We start from the raw sequence: 15,612 nt of genomic DNA, 5'->3' as shown, positions 1-15,612 counted from the left end.
TGGAGCCTCGGCGTTTCCGGATTGCTGGAGGTGCTTCCCGGAGGACGTGGCTGCCTATTTCGTAAAGGGGGAAACGGTTCCCTTTCGCGTGGAGTTTTCACCCCTTTGCGCCCCGTTTCTCTCCAGCTAAATCCCGCGCAGCAAAGAACTGCTGCGTCAGCTGGGAACGAACCAGCTCCAGCCCCCCAACAGAACGGAAGGCGCCCCCTTTCTCTCTCCCCCCTATAAAGCCCCTGTGCCTTCGGCGGCTGCATGCCAGGCAGCAATTCCACCCGCAGAGCTTTCCCCAAGTCCACGCTGGGAAAAGCTGCTGCCAAATCTGTGTACCTCTGCAAGCGTTTTAAGCAGCGATACCTTCGCGGATAAGACTTAAGAACCTGGAGGTGGGGTATTTGGGGTGCGTGTAAATATGCATTTTCCACCCCCCCAAAAAAGGCTTTTGTTATTTATTTAACAATAGTCTTGTGCTACCGAGCGCATTAATTAAGATATAACTTTTAATCTATATAATTTGCCACCTGGCATCGTAAACCTAGTCCACAAAACCTTACGCCGTAAGACATTTGTTAAAAGAGTTTCCACAACCTGAAAGATCCTGCGCCGCTGTTGCTGCTGCAACAGATTAATATGGCCACCCCTCCGGATTTCTTTTTCTTCCCTAAGAAGCAAATACTGTGCTGTATCTTAACAACGAAGGAGGACACAGGTTAGGGAAAGGAAGAGGCACTCAGTGCCACCCAAAACTACAGCCCCCATAGTCCCTTGCAGCTATCCCCCGGCATCCTCCGCAGTCCTAACCTCCCCGGAATGGAGCAACCGAGACCTGCCACTTGGCGAAATAGATCTGGGCGCTGAGCGGGTGGCGCCTGGACGGCGGCTTGCAAAGGTTAGGCTGGGCTCAGGGTGGCGGTGCCATGCCAAGCCCCGGAGAGAGATCCGGGAGCCAGCAGGCATTGGCGCGCGCGCTTCTGTCAGAGCTGCCAGTCAACAATCACTGCTGGGAAAAGCTGGCTTCCGGATGCGCCCCCCGTACATTCTTAGAGCTTAAGTGACAATATCTGTATGTATGCCCAGGAGCTAGGTGCAAAAGGGGGTTGGGTGGCCTGTGCTGAATATTTGGGGATTCCCTCTGTTTATAATGGTCTAGGATGTACACGCCTTTAAATGTGGAAGGTTTTTGTTTTGTTTTTAAAGCAGCCAGCATCTGAAAACGACTTAGCTGGGGCTTTTGGGACAAGCTGCCTTGAGTACTTTGTGCAAGCAGTGTAATTCATTGGTTTTATTTTGCAAAATTTATATGGTGCTTGATTGTGATACGACCTTTAAGCGGTTTACAAGAAATATTAACATTATCAATAAGGCCAGTGAGAAAGCAAATAACTCTAATATTTAAATATAATTAAAATCAGCAGTAAAAGATTAGAGCACATCAACATCTACATGTTGTCTGGTAGGCTTGCCTAAACAAAAAATGTTTTAAGCAGAGGCCAAAAGAGAATACTGGGAATTTCTAGGAATTTCTGGGAATTGTAACTGTGAGGGGAAAAGGGGGTCTCCTAACTACTCTCAGGATGCTTAGCAAACTACAGTTACTAGGATTCCTTTGGGGAAGCCATGACTGTTTAACGTGGTATGCTACTACTTTAAATGTACAGTGCAGGGGAAGCCCTTATCAGAGTTTAAGGACACATCCAGTCAGGAGAAGGCATGGCTGCCCCGAGGAGAATCCCAAGGGCCAGGTAGAAAGGCTTAGAGGGCCACATCTAATCCTTGGACCTGACATTCTCATGTCCTAACCTATGCATTCCTATTCACATACTCTGTTTCTCAAACGCAAAATTAACAACTGATTAATAATACTGTGTGTCCTTGACAGCTTAGGAGCTGCTTGAGATATGACCAATTTGGGGGTTCAGCCGCTTTGTATGGAAAGTTATGGCTCTCGCAGTGCTCAGCACTACCGGGCCTTGCCTGATGGGAGGCTAGACTGCATTCCGGAAGGACCTCAAAATCGAGGATTCCGTTCACTACGGGAGATCTTTATGGTGAGAAAACAGCTTCTGTTGGTTTGTGTTTCCAAAAGGCTCCTGAATGTTGTATATGCAAATTATTATTATTTATTAAATTTCTCTGTGTGTGTGTATGAGAGAGAGTGTGTGTTTGTATATGGACACACACACACACACGCCCATTGTCCCTTTGTGTTTTTGCAGGACAGATTTAGCAGAGTGGATGGAAGGACTGTTTGGTGATAGTGGTTTAAGAAGAAGATACTGGAGTGATGGGATGAAGGATGCCTTGGTGTGTGTTTGTGTGTGTGTGTGTGTCAGGTGTGGGAGCAGAAAGGGATAAGTGATACCAGATGCATCATGGACGCTGCATGATTTGTGTTTCTGAAGAAGGGAAATTGGTTGGGAACAGATGTAGGACAGAATTTGGGGGTGATGTGTTATCTATCAGTGGGAGCGAGTGCTGCGTATTATGCCAGGTTGTGTCTTGGCAAGAAGGAGGGTGAAGAGGAAAAGGATCCCTGACTCTTAAAAGATGTTTTCAAAATGCTCAGCAAGCAAACCCTCTTTCCAGCGAACTCTGGTTATTGTAGCTCTGGGAGGGGAATAGGCATCTTGTAGTAGCTCTCAGCACCACTAATAAACTACAGTTCCCAGGATAGGATTCTTGGGGGAAGCCATGACAATTAAAGGGGTATCATACCGATTGAAACATATCGTGTGGCCTTAAGGGTGGGCATAAAAGGAAACATATCTCTGGGATGCAAAAACAATGCTCTTAAAAAAATCAAAGAGGGGCTGCTGAGCCTACAGCCACACTTCTCTTGGGATGGGGATGAGAGGGGAAACATGTGGCAACAAGTCCGAAGTACTCCAACAGTCAAAACGGATGTGTCTCAGTGGTCGTGAATTTAAAAACAACGACAACAACCTCTATTCTCCTTCCTGCAGTTGGTCTTCCTACCCCAGGGTTATCCTGAAAGTGTGAGTTCAGACTACCTGGCCTACCAGATTTGGGACACAGTTCAGGTGAGGGCACTATTCTCCATCCTGGTGGGGCAGGGGTGGGGGTGGTTTGTTTTTCAGTGGGGTGATTGGTTTCCAACATCCTGCTTGCCCTCTTCATTATCAGAGGCTGGAAAAAGTGAGGGCATCAGTTCTGTGGAGGGTATTCTTTTAAAGGAAGTATTTTGGCTCGGATGAAACTGTGTGGTTTGAGGCAGGATAGGATATCGAAGGCCCAAGGGAAGGTCTCAGACTGGTGGTTAAGTGGGGCAAAAGCCCTCCTCTGTTCTGCCCTAACTGCCCCCCCTCTTTTCCCTGCCCCAACCCAGGCCTTTGCCAGTAGCATCACAGGGACTCTGGCCACCCAGGCTGTGCTGAAAGGGGTGGGAGTCGGGGATGAGGCTTCGACCGTCACGGCTGCCACTGTCACTTGGATCCTGAAAGGTGGGACTTGCCCTTCTGTTCATCCTCTGCGACTTTTCCTCTTCTGATCCTTTCTCACAGTTAAAAGTAGCTCGAGGTGCTTGCTTGGAACTTTAAATAAATGCTCAGTAAGCGTTTGAACATGGGACGCGGGTGGCGCTGTGGGTAAAACCTCAGCGCCTAGGACTTGCCGATTGTGTGGTCGGCGGTTCGAATCCCCGCGGCGGGGTGCGCTCCCGTCGTTCGGTCCCAGCTCCTGCCCACCTAGCAGTTCGAAAGCACCCCTAAGTGCAAGTAGATAAATAGGTACCGCTTTATAGAGGGAAGGTAAACGGCGTTTCCGTGTGCTGTGCTGGTGCTGGCTCGCCAGAGCAGCTTCGTCACACTGGCCACGTGACCCGGAAGTGTCTTCGGACAGCGCTGGCTCCTGGCCTCTTGAGTGAGATGAGCGCACAACCCTAGAGTCGGTCACGACTGGCCCGTACGGGCAGGAGTACCTTTACCTTTAAGAGTTTGAACAACACTTAATTTAATGGTGCCTACAAAATCAAACCCTCTTGACTGCCCCACTACATTTAGGAACATCAGAAACAGAAGGGCTAGCAGTATAAACAGTACCACTAATGCAATAGAGCCCATGGCTGAATGTGGCCTAAGTTTCGGCAAGCGGGGGGGGGGGAATGTGCCATGTAAAACTGCTCCCTCAGAGCCTTTCCCCAAATCTGTTCATCTTGATTTGAACCCAGAACCACTCAGGTTAAGGTGACCCCCTCAGCACTGTTCTCCCTTTTCCAGTTCATTCCTCATCTTGCCAGCAATACAGTCTCTACCCCACTCCAAAAAGAAGCTCCTGTAACTTGCAGATTCAAACTGTGTTGCGAGCCAGCTTCCTGTAACCTCCAGTCTCACGTGGACCAGTTGCCCCTTTGTGGCAACCACTGATGTGTGCTCTCTATCCCTTCTTCCTCAGATGGGACTGGGATGCTGGGCCGAATTCTCTTTGCCTGGAGTAAGGGGTGAGTCCTGCTTCCGCCCTGTGTTGTTGGTGCTAGTGGGGGGTGGGGGTGGGGAAATGTGCAAGGGGGGGGGACTGTTCCTGTTTTATTGATTCCAGTGCATTGCTGGATCAGGCCAAAGCCCCATCTAGTCCCACCCCCTGTTCATGCAGTGCCCAACCAGATTCCTATGGGGAGCCCAGAAGGAGGACCTGAGGGCAACAAAGGGTTTCCCCCCACTTGAGATTTTCTACCCCCCATGAACTGGTACACAGAGACATGCTGCCTCTGGCAGCGGGGAGGAAACAGAACCATCATGGCTAGAAGCCATTGCTATCCCACCTTTCCTTCAAGGTGGCATGCATGATTTTACACCCCCTGCCCCAGGTAGGCTAGGCTGCAAGGGGGCCCTTCATGGCTGAGTGGGGGTCTGAACCTTGGTCTTCTGCCCAGTCCTAATCTGACATTCTGACCACCGGCTGTTTTCCAAGTTTGATCTCTATGGGGCCCTGTCCTTCTCCCCCTTCCCACATTATCCCATTTCCTTTTTATCTTCCAGGAGCAAACTGGACTGCGATGCGAAGCAATGGAGGTAAAGAGGGGTGTTTTGACCCCAACTTCATAGGTGTCTCCTCTCTAGCTGCATGTCTAAAATTAGGTACAAATCCAGTACTTTATCACCAACTGTACTTTCTGTTGGTTCATTAGCTAGGACACTTTTAGACATATGTTCCAGTTGGAAGGATAGTTTATCGCTTTGCTTGAGTGCTAGTTTTGGTTTACAGGCACACATATGTGGCTATCTGTAGTATGATAAGAAACAAGACCAGTAGTAGCCTTATTTGATGTGCGTTTACTTATTAATTTCACTGATGGCTCCAACTGTTTGAAATACGTTGAAATATATGCCTCTCTCTCTGTGTGTACATATGTATGTATTAATATTATTGACTACTGGGGAATACAATAAGGGCGAAATGTGTTTGGGTTTATTTTACTGAGTTGAGTGATTTCAGGCCATGTTTGTAATTGTTTATACTTGTGATATAGAATAATTTTATAACACCAGTTCCACATTATTTCAGTTTGTATTGTATGGATATTTAGATTCCAGGTTGTCGTTAATTGCCTTCTTGTGGGTGTTGTGCTTAGACAGACACTTGATGGGTCAATGTTTTCTCTTTGATTGACATTTAATATCCCCCCCCCCAAAACCCCCCCACACCTCTTAGGCTCTTTGCTGATGTCCTGAATGACATGGCCATCTTAATGGAGATCCTGGCCCCAGCATTCCCAGCATGCTTCACTCTCATTGTGTGCATCAGTGGCTTCTTCAAGGTAAAAATAAATAAATGAGGAGGGGTGGGAGTTGGCTTGGTGAGATGCTGGGATAATTGAGATGTGAAACTGGAGTGGAGACACAGAAGAATTTTGATCAATAAGAGACTCGGAAACGAATTCATATCATCAGACAAAGAGAAAAAGAGGGGAGTGATATTGTATGTAAAAAGCAAGATTGAAGCCCAGCAAATTTTTAAGGATGAGGAAGGAAGAATTATTGCAATTCAAATTATTTGGCAAGGCGAGAAAATAATGATAGTCGGGATCTATGCACCTAATGGAAATAAGACTGATTTTTTCAAGAATTTGGAAGAAAAGCTGTTGGAGTTTGCGGATCAGAAGATAATTTTGATGGGTGATATGAACGGTGTGGTGTCTTCAGAAATGGACAGACTGAGAAATAATGGATCGAAAGAAGGGAAATTACCAAAAACCTTCTTTGAAATGGTTAAAAATTGCAATTTAATAGACACCTGGAGGCTAAGACACCCACTAGAAAAACAGTTTACCTTCTATTCAGAACCGAATCAGTCAATGTCTAGAATTGACCAAATTTGGATATCAAATGAATTAACGCCAAGAATCCTCCAAGTGGAAATTCAACCAAGAGTTATCTCAGATCATAGTCCCATTAAATTGGAACTCAAAGGCTTTGAAGAAAGAACATTCAGATGGAGAATGAACGATTACCTACTGGACGACCAAAGGGTCGTACAGGAGGCACAGAAGAAACTGAAAGAATATTTTGAAGATAACTGTAACAAAGGAACGAAAATGTGTACAGTCTGGGACGCAAGCAAGGCGGTAATGAGAGGTTTTTTTATACAGCAGAATTCGATCAAAAAGAAAAATAGAGAGAAAGAAAAGAAAGAAATTTTAAAACAAATCATGGAAAATGAACAAAAGTTAATTAAGAAACCAAACAATGAAAGAATTAAGAAAAGTATCAAGGTCTTACAAACTCAATTCGCAATGATGATAAACAAAGAGGTGGAATGGAATATTAAAAAACTGAAACAAAAGAACTTCGAATTTGCAAACAAATCAGGAAAATGGCTTGCTTGGCAGACCAAGAAAAGGAAAGAGCAAAATACAATTAACAAAATTGAAGTGGGAGGAGATGAGATAACTAATCCCAAAGATATTAGGAAAGGATTCCTGGACTTTTACAGACAACTGTATAAAAGGAAAGAGAAGAATAACATGAGGAAAATAGAGAGATACTTAAAAGAGAAAGAGGTGCAAAAGATCCCGACAGAAGCACAAGAAAGGCTGAACACCCCAATTGACATAGCAGAAATGAAGGTGGCGATAAAAAAATTGAAAAATGGAAAAGCCCCAGGACCGGATGGCTTCACAGCAAGATATTACAAAGAATTGGGAATAACCCTGTCGCTACCATTGAGAGAGGTAATGAATATCATATTAAAGGAGAGAGAAATCCCAGAGACGTGGAAGGAAGCATTTATAACCTTTATCCCGAAAGAAGATGTGGATTTAACCCAGGTAAAGAACTACAGACCAATTTCATTATTAAACACGGACTACAAAATTTTTGCAGGAATAATAGCAGAAAGATTAAAAAAGGTTCTAGAAGAAATTATTCATGAAGACCAAGCGGGCTTCCTTCCTGGCAGGCAGATGAGAGATAATGTGAGAAATGTTATAAATATTTTAGAATATCTGGCTGCCAGGAACGAGAAGCAAGCAATGCTGATGTTCGTGGACGCCGAAAAAGCATTCGACAACGTATCATGGGATTTTATGCTGAAAAACATTGAACAGAGGGAAATGGGGAACGACTTTCTCAATGGAATAAAGGCAATATATACGGAGCAAAAAGCGAAGCTAATAGTAAATAATATGATCACGGAAGAAATTAAGATTTCTAAAGGTACCAGACAGGGATGCCCATTGTCACCACTGCTATTCATCATGGTCCTAGAGGTGCTATTGGACTCAATTAGGAAAAAGGAAAGTATAAAGGGAGTGGCAGTAGGCCAAAACCAATATAAAGTTAAAGCCTTTGCCGATGATTTGGTTTTGATGGCGGAGGAACCGTTGGAGACCGCAACAGAGATATTGGAAGAAATTGAAAAATTTGGAGAGGTGGCAGGTTTTATAATAAACAGGAAGAAAACTAAAATTATAGCTAAAAATATGGAAAAAACATGGATGGAAGTACTGCAACAAAAAACGGGCATAGAAGTTGCCAAAAAAGTGAAATACTTGGGAATATGGCTAACTCCAAAGAACATCGATCTGTTCCAAAACAACTACGTTTCGGTGTGGAAGGGAATCAAGAAGGATTTGGAAACATGGAATAGGTTAAAATTGTCCCTTTGGGGAAGAATTTCAATGATCAAGATGTTAGTGCTACCGAAGATGCTGTTTCTTTTCCAGATGATACCAATACTAAAAGGAGTGGCGATTTTTAAAGAATGGCAAAGAACGATCTCTAGATACATTTGGCAGGGCAAAAAGCCGAGAATCAAGTATAAATTACTAACAGATGCAAAAGAAAGGGGAGGCTTTGCCCTGCCAGATCTGAAGTTATATTACGAAGCATCATGTCTTTGCTGGCTAAAAGAATGGATAAAACTAAAAAATACAAAGCTCCTAGATTTGGAAGGATTCGACATTAGGTTTGGATGGCACGCGCACCTTTGGAAAGAAACGAAGAAAGGCCATAAATCATTTGAAAACCATACCTTTCGCAAATCACTATTGGAAGTCTGGGACAGATATAAAAACATATTGGAAACAGGGGTTCCACATTGGTTATCCCCATTAGAGGTCATAGGTGTTAAGAAAATTAATATGAGAAGTGATTGGATTACCTATGCAGACTTGGTGGTGAAGGAAGGAGGAAAGAGGAGGTTAAAACCATATGAACAAGTAAAGGAGCATGTCTATGATTGGTTGCACTACCGCCAAATAAATGAAATGTTTAAAAAGGATGAGAAAGAAAAAGGGTATAAAGAAAAAGATTCAAAATTCCAAACAGAAATTGTGAACAATGACTGCAAAATAATTTCTAAAATGTACAAAATTTTGTTGGAATGGCACACAATGGACGAGGAGGTAAAAGTAGTTATGATTCAGTGGGCTAAAGACTTAGGATACAACATAGAATTGGACGATTGGCAAAAAATATGGAATGAAAATCTGAAGTTTACTGCATGTGTTACACTAAAAGAAAATACAATGAAGATGGTTTACAGGTGGTATATGACACCAGCAAAATTAGCAAAAATGTACAAAATTTGTAACAAGTGTTGGAGATGTAGGGAGAAAGAAGGTACATTTATGCATATGTGGTGGGACTGCAGGAAAGTAAGGGGGTTCTGGGAGATGATATATAACGAACTAAAGAAAATGCTAAAATATAGCTTTGTTAAGAAACCAGAAACCTTCCTGCTGGGGATAACAAGAATGGATATAAGTAGGAGAGACTGTAAACTGTTCCAGTATGCGATCACTGCAGCAAGGACATTGTTAGCTCAAAGGTGGAAACAAGAAGAGGTGCCGAATTTGGAAGAATGGAGGACAAAATTAACAGATTATGCAGAACTGGACAAATTAACTGGAAAAATTAGATATCAAAAAGACCAAAGATTTTTTGAGGACTGGGGGAAATTTACGGAGTATTTGGAAAACATATGTGAGGATGGTACAACGCTAGTGTGTCTCCAAGAAGCTTTGTGAAATTATAAGGGAATATTACCAAAAGGCAAATAAGAATAGAAATATAAAATATGATGGAAATATTGAAACAAAGGAATGTGAAGATAAGATTTGGACTACGAATGATTGTCAGAAAAGTTGAGGGAGGTCCAAATAAGATAAATTATGTGATATGTAAATGGATATGTTTGGTGTTTTTAATGGAAAACCTTAATAAAAATTTAATTAAAAAAAAAAAACTGGAGTGGAACTTGGCGGGTATAATGGGTGAGACATTTATTGTAAGGCATAGCTGTCAACTTTTCCCTTTTCTTGCAAGGAATCCTATTCGGAATAAGGGAATTTCCCTTTAAAAAAGGGAAACATTGACAGCTATGATTGTAAGGTCATGTTCACACAATATGTTAAAAGGACTGTGGTGCCACTTTAAACAATTGTGGCTTCCTCCAAAGAATTCTGGGACCTGTAGTTTACCCTCACAGAACTACAATTCCCAGAGTTAACTGGGGATTGGCTGTTAAACCACCCTGGGAATTCTACTTTGGGAGGAAAATCAGGTGTTTTTTTAAAGAACTCTCCACACCCTGAACAAGCTACAGCTCCCAGAATTCTTTGGGGGAAGCCACAGTTTAACCTGGTTTCATAGTGCTTTAAATGTATGGTGCAAATGTGGCCTAAGGGACAAAGCTTGGTGTCCGTTTTCATCCTGATTTTCCTGATGGGTTGTGGATACCCTGGGGGGCTGATGAGGTCATGGTGTCATGTTCTGTCTTTTGTTTGGAGGAGTATGTAGTTGTGTCTGTGTGTGACCCACAAAGCTTTCTCTTCTCCTTCCATCTCCATTTTCTCTCTGCTTCAGTGCATTGTGGGTGTTGCTGGAGGGGCCACTCGGGCAGCCCTCACCATGCACCAGGCCCGGCGGGACAACATGGCCGATGTTTCAGCCAAAGATGGAAGCCAGGTGAGAGCGCTAGGGGGCGTGGATGGAATGAGGCATGCGTTGGCCAACTCTTGTTAGGGCTGTGCAAGGCCTGAGGCCTACCATTTGCCTTCTGGTGACGTCCTCTCTCGCTTACCCAGGAGACCCTGGTGAACCTAGCTGGCCTCTTCTTCAGTCTTCTCCTCATTCCTCTTGTAGCAGACAATCTCCGGTGAGTGGAAGGATGCTGCCTCTCTCTCTCTCTCTGCGTGGCAGGTAGGGAGGTGGGCGGTGGAAGAGTCAGGTTTTACAAGGATAGAATGAATGGAAGTGTTTGGCAGTGGCCACTGAGGGACAGAAGAAGGTCCTTTCTTAGGTGAGTCTTTTCTCTGATTTGTCTGCTTCCTTTCCCTTCAGCCTCACTTATTCCCTCTACGGCCTCTTCACTGCCTTGCATCTCTACGCCAATTATAGGGCGGTACGATCCGTCTGCATGGAGACCCTCAACCGTGCCCGGCTCCGCCTGGTCTTGCGGCATTTTTTGCAGCGGGGTAAAGTGCTGGGACCTGCTCTCGCCAACCCTCAGGAGCCTCTGGTGCCAGGTAAGGAGCCTCTGGTGCCAAGGGGAAGGAGGAGTGGTGCCGCCTGAGAGCTTTGGCCATGCTCATGCCATCCGTCTCCTCTTCTTCCCTCCCACCCCATCCTTTGGTGGGAGAGGGAGACCATGGAACTGACAGTCACATTATGCCCCAGGTCAGAGATGCCAAGTGCAGCCCTCCAGGTCTCTCTGTATGGCTCGCTCAGCTTTCCTCAGTGACACCTCCAGTTGTAGATGAGAGCCACAGTCTAAAACATCTGAAGGGTACAAGGTCAGGGAATGTTTTGCCATTGTGTCTGTCACAGTGGTGACATATCTTGGTTTCGCCAACATGGTGGGACTTCAGCAAAAGGCACTCAGGATTGCATCCTTAAAAACCCGGAGGTTTTTCACCCCCCATGCCTAGGGTTTCAGCAGGAGCTCAGGATGAACCTTGGGATACCACTCCACACTGTGGTCTCCAGGTGAGTAAGAACTATCAGGTGCCCCTTTAACCCTCCATTCTCTGGAAGATAATTTGTTCCTAAGCTTGCCATTTCTTTGTGAAGTTTTTCAACCCACCTATAACTAAAAATGCCCGAGTGCATGGCATAAAAATGATGAAAGCAATAGCAATAACAATTGAATAAGATTTCCTAGAAAACTGGTTTAAAAACAATAGAAGTACATATCACGAATAAAACTGAGCAATGTACAGAACAGAGAATTAAACATGTAAGAGTCCAGGACAGGTTTGGATAAGCGGACTTTTGAAAGTGTCACAAAATCCTTGAGGAGAAGGCATTCCAGAGGGTGGGAGGCGATCACTTCCGCATTGTTGCCAAGTGACAGTGTGTAAATATAACCTGGAAAAGGTGTCTATAGGAATTTTAAAAGTAATGTAATTAAATTTTTAAAAGTAAAAAAACCTCCATGCATTTATTTTACTGAAAGGCAGGCTTCTAGATGCAGCTTTTGGTCCCAGGGCCTAAACTTATTCTTCCTGGGTGCAGAGGAGTCCCAGAGGTTTGTCTTTCAGATTGAATTTCCCATCCTAGCCACAGTGCACCTGCATCACTTTTTGGCATTCATGAATTTCTCTTCCAACTCCAACCAGAGTTGCAGATTTCCAGAAAGCCCTTGAAGGGAATGCCACAAATCACTTAATCTTCTTCAACCGAGCAGCAGGTGGGTCAGTGAGAAAGTTACATATATGAAGTGTCTGGCTATTAAGAGCGCAATACCAACCTTGTCTATTGAATTCAGTGGGGCTTACTCCCAAGTAAATGGGGTTAGGATTGCAGCCTGAGGCATGGGTGAAGTTTCCTAGCAATGCGGTATGAAAAAGAGAGAGGTTGCAAATGAGTTTGGGTTGTTGTTTTTTAATCTCATACATATATCCTTTTTTCATCACATTTTTTATTTTGTATCCCCGCCCCCCGCCCAATTACTAGATTGTTGTATTTTGATTACAGTCTGCCGCGAGCATATATTAATGTAGAAAGGTGGGGCGTAAACTGGAGTAGCAGAAGCAATAACAATAGAGATGGATATTTCAAGGGGCAGCTAAGTTTGGACCATGAATTAAACTTACCTGTTTTTTAAATTGGTCCTGAATTCCCAATCCCAGTTGACGACTTCACTCTCTGCCAGACTAAAGGCTGGTCTGGATGCAACCTCTGGTGGCAGATTTGGGATCCTAGTAGAAGGGTGTGTCAGCATGTGAGAATACTGAGCACCATCTTGGCTGTGAGTCCTGGAAAACCTGCTGCCTGCCTTACAGGCCTTACAGGACTGACTCCAGCTACAAAAACAGCTGAACACACTCTTAGGCTGTGATATTGCTTAAGTTGGGTTTTTTGGGGGAAGTTAATGGTATTGATTTCTGCATCTTTATTTTTAGATCTTATTATTTATGTGGAAATTGTTTCAACTTGGTTGTGTACTTTTTTATGTGTTTTATTTATTGTTTATTACTTTTGTTAGGGACGCGGGTGGCGCTGTGGGTAAAACCCAGTGCCTAGGACTTGCCGATCGCATGGTCAGCGGTTCGAATCCCCGCGGCGGGGTGAGCTCCCATCTTCGGTCCCAGCTCCTGCCCACCTAGCAGTTCGAAAGCACCCCCAAGTGCAAGTAGATAAATAGGTACCGCTTTATAGCGGGAAGGTAAACGGCGTTTCCGTGTGCTGCGCTGGTGCTGGCTCGCCAGAGCAGCTTCGTCACGCTGGCCACGTGACCCGGAAGTGTCTCTGGACAGCGCTGGCTCCCGGCCTCTTGAGCGAGATGGGTGCACAACCCTAGAGTCGGACAAGACTGGCCCGTACGGGCAGGGTTACCTTTACCTTTACCTTACTTTTGTTAGGTTTGCAATGGTGTAAATCTCGTCATGTTGTAAGCCACCTTGAGCACAGTTTTAACCAGTGCTTTCCCCCCCTAAAAAAACATTTAGGGATACTCTCATTTTGACTCAAGAAAATCACCATTTGATAGTTCAAATAAGGAAAAATAAATACAGTAAATGGACAAAAGTACAAAGGTTCACAAAACGTCTAGGGGTATGTGTACCCCTGTGCCCCCCCCCGAGAAAACACTGGTTTTAAGTATGGAAAGGCGGCATACAAATAAAACGATGACGATGACCTTGCCCCACCTCTCTCCCTCCACCCCCAGGGACTGTCTCCATTCTCCTACACCGACTGGCAGGCAGCGTGGATGTAATTAAAGCCTGCACTCACGCCTTCCTCCTGGAAGTCCTGCTGTACCAAGATGTGGCAATGTCTGCCTTGGAGGAAGAGTCTCTCCTGGATCTGCAGCGTAGGCTTCGTGAAGGTGATGAACCAGGAGGGAAGGGGAGTGGGGAGCAGCTACAGCTCAGTGGGGTGGGGCACACAGCGTTCCCCTTCAATTTCTGGCATCTCCACTTATAAGACGGGTGAACAATCTTACCCTCTTACCCTGTGGAGAGTGGCAGGTGGGCCCAGAGCCCAAAGTGGGCGGGACATCCTTCTTGTGTCTCTTTTTCCACGGCCCACTTCCTCACCCCCCCCCCCATTTCTGCCCTTTGGGCCACCTGCATGAAATCAGGTTGAGGACTGTGTGAAATCAGGCAGAGGGGTACGTGGTGGTGTAGTGTAGTGGTTAGAGTGCTGGACCTGGGGGAGCAGGGTTCAAGTCCCCACTCAGCAAGGAAGCTGACTGGGCTACTTTGGGTCAGTAGGGTTGTGGATGAGGATGAACTGAGGAGGAGGAGAACCTCATACACGACCACATTCTTCTTGGAAGAAAGCGGGGCGGGGAGATAGAAATGTATTAATAAAACAAAATTAAAACAGCTGTCCATCCGAGGCTTAAAGGATATGACTTAAAGGGTTGGGAAGGTGATCTTTCTCTCTGACATTTTTAGAGAGAGATTTCCCCCTTCCTATTGGGCTGCTCTTTGATAGTTTATTTTATTTGCCTTTATAACCCACCGTATACTTAGAGTTCAAGTGTGAACAATGTACCCATTTTAATATGCTGTGCTCTTTTCTTGGTGTAGCCCTGCCCAGGGAGGATGCTCTGATTTCCTTCCTTTTTTTTCTTTTTTGGATCATTCAGAACCTGAGAATAAGGACAGCACTGCGATTTCTGAAACACATCAGCTGTTGGACAAAATATTTCCCAAATTCCTGGCAGGTATGGTGGGGTCGTGATATAGATGCTGACCTTTACTTAAAAAAAAAAAAAAATTAAAATTCTGAATGCAGCACTGAGCAAAGCTACATTTCCACGACCAGTGTAAGTTATGAAAATTAGGTAAGTTATGAAAATATAATAGATTTGCATCTAGCTGCTTGTTTAGCTGTACATAATAATAAGATTAGTATAATAGTATATTAATTAGATCTGGGGAAAGGGAATCACTCCTGTTAGAGCCCCTGCTCAGATCCTCTCAGAACTTTTATCAGGCTTTGCCCATCACAGATTTTCAACTTAATCCTAAGGAGTGGAAACTTGCTTTCCTTTAAAAAGACTGCAGAAGTGTTTATGATTTCTCATGCTGTTTCTCCTTGCAAGAATCCTCACTCCTTCCCTCCCCCCCAAAAAACCATTCAGTCCCGCTTATATTTCACCCTTCTGCATTGTCCTGTATCAGAAAAGTAAGAGCAGGAAAGTGTAGGTTGAGAATTGAATGTATAGTTATAGCTAAACAAGACTCCCTTCCTTTCACTTTGGACCCACCCGTCTCTTCTAAGGATTGACAGCAGCAGGATGGGTAACAGACCGGAACCTTCTGGGCCCTGATGAGTGGCGCATGGATTGGACCATCCCTGAAAAGAAAACCCTTTAACTCCAAGAGACGTTTAACATGGCGACTTGCTAAAGCCTTGGAAAGAGTGGATGCCAGAGGTGCTGTCTCTTCCTCACGTGAGGTTGTCAGAGTTTTTAATGCCAAAATGGATGGGAGCGCAGGGTACCTGATGTTGGGATATGAGTGCTCACCAGCTGCTCACCCTGGTTTTTTGAGGGTGAGAGGGAAACACAAAAATAAACCCTTTTTTATAAACGTTAAGTTTAAAAGTGTTTCTTCTTTTCCATTTTGTGTGTGAAAATGTTATATATGTGCATGTAGTAGTTTTGCAGTACCGATAACTTCCTTGTGCATTTTTGAGGCCT

The 15,612-nt window shown here is 44.5% G+C and overlaps 1 protein-coding gene across 6 annotated transcripts; it reads left to right on the top strand.

Annotated features, from left to right (window-relative positions):
• Positions 1-26: 26 nt before the first annotated feature.
• RUSF1 (RUS family member 1) lies at positions 27-15,500 on the top strand. 6 transcript variants are annotated; one of them, XM_028705098.2, is made up of 15 exons: positions 27-886; positions 1,877-2,045; positions 2,961-3,038; positions 3,344-3,458; positions 4,408-4,453; positions 4,992-5,024; positions 5,665-5,770; positions 10,320-10,421; positions 10,541-10,611; positions 10,854-10,981; positions 11,384-11,441; positions 12,074-12,144; positions 13,627-13,785; positions 14,545-14,631; positions 15,192-15,500. In XM_028705098.2, the coding sequence occupies exons 2-15, from the start codon at positions 1,896-1,898 to the stop codon at positions 15,284-15,286; spliced, it is 1,299 nt and encodes a 432-aa protein (XP_028560931.2). In that variant the 5' UTR covers positions 27-886; positions 1,877-1,895; the 3' UTR covers positions 15,287-15,500. The 6 variants fall into 6 exon arrangements, with proteins under 6 accessions (XP_028560931.2, XP_077773119.1, XP_028560927.2 ...); XM_028705094.2 differs by having other exon boundaries at positions 31-886; positions 10,797-10,981; XM_028705096.2 differs by having other exon boundaries at positions 33-886; positions 10,797-10,981; positions 14,554-14,631.
• The last annotated feature ends 112 nt before the right edge of the window (positions 15,501-15,612 follow it).

Source organism: Podarcis muralis, chromosome 13 (genome assembly GCF_964188315.1).
Source record: "Podarcis muralis chromosome 13, rPodMur119.hap1.1, whole genome shotgun sequence".
Taxonomy (NCBI): Eukaryota; Metazoa; Chordata; class Lepidosauria; order Squamata; family Lacertidae; genus Podarcis; species Podarcis muralis.
The sequence above is the reverse complement of the archived record's forward strand: the minus strand, read 5'-3'. Positions and strand labels throughout refer to the sequence as shown.

What these genes read in the sequence shown, in the direction of transcription:
- RUSF1 (XM_028705094.2), top strand. Translation starts at nt 1,896, where the DNA reads ATGACCAATTTGGGGGTTCAGCCGCTTTGTATGGAAAGTTATGGCTCT. An exon ending in CTTGTAGCAGACAATCTCCG is followed by an intron (nt 10,612 to 10,796) that starts GTGAGTGGAAGG and finishes CTTTCCCTTCAG; the next exon opens with CCTCACTTATTCCCTCTACG. An exon ending in ATTTCCCAAATTCCTGGCAG is followed by an intron (nt 14,632 to 15,191) that starts GTATGGTGGGGT and finishes GTCTCTTCTAAG; the next exon opens with GATTGACAGCAGCAGGATGG.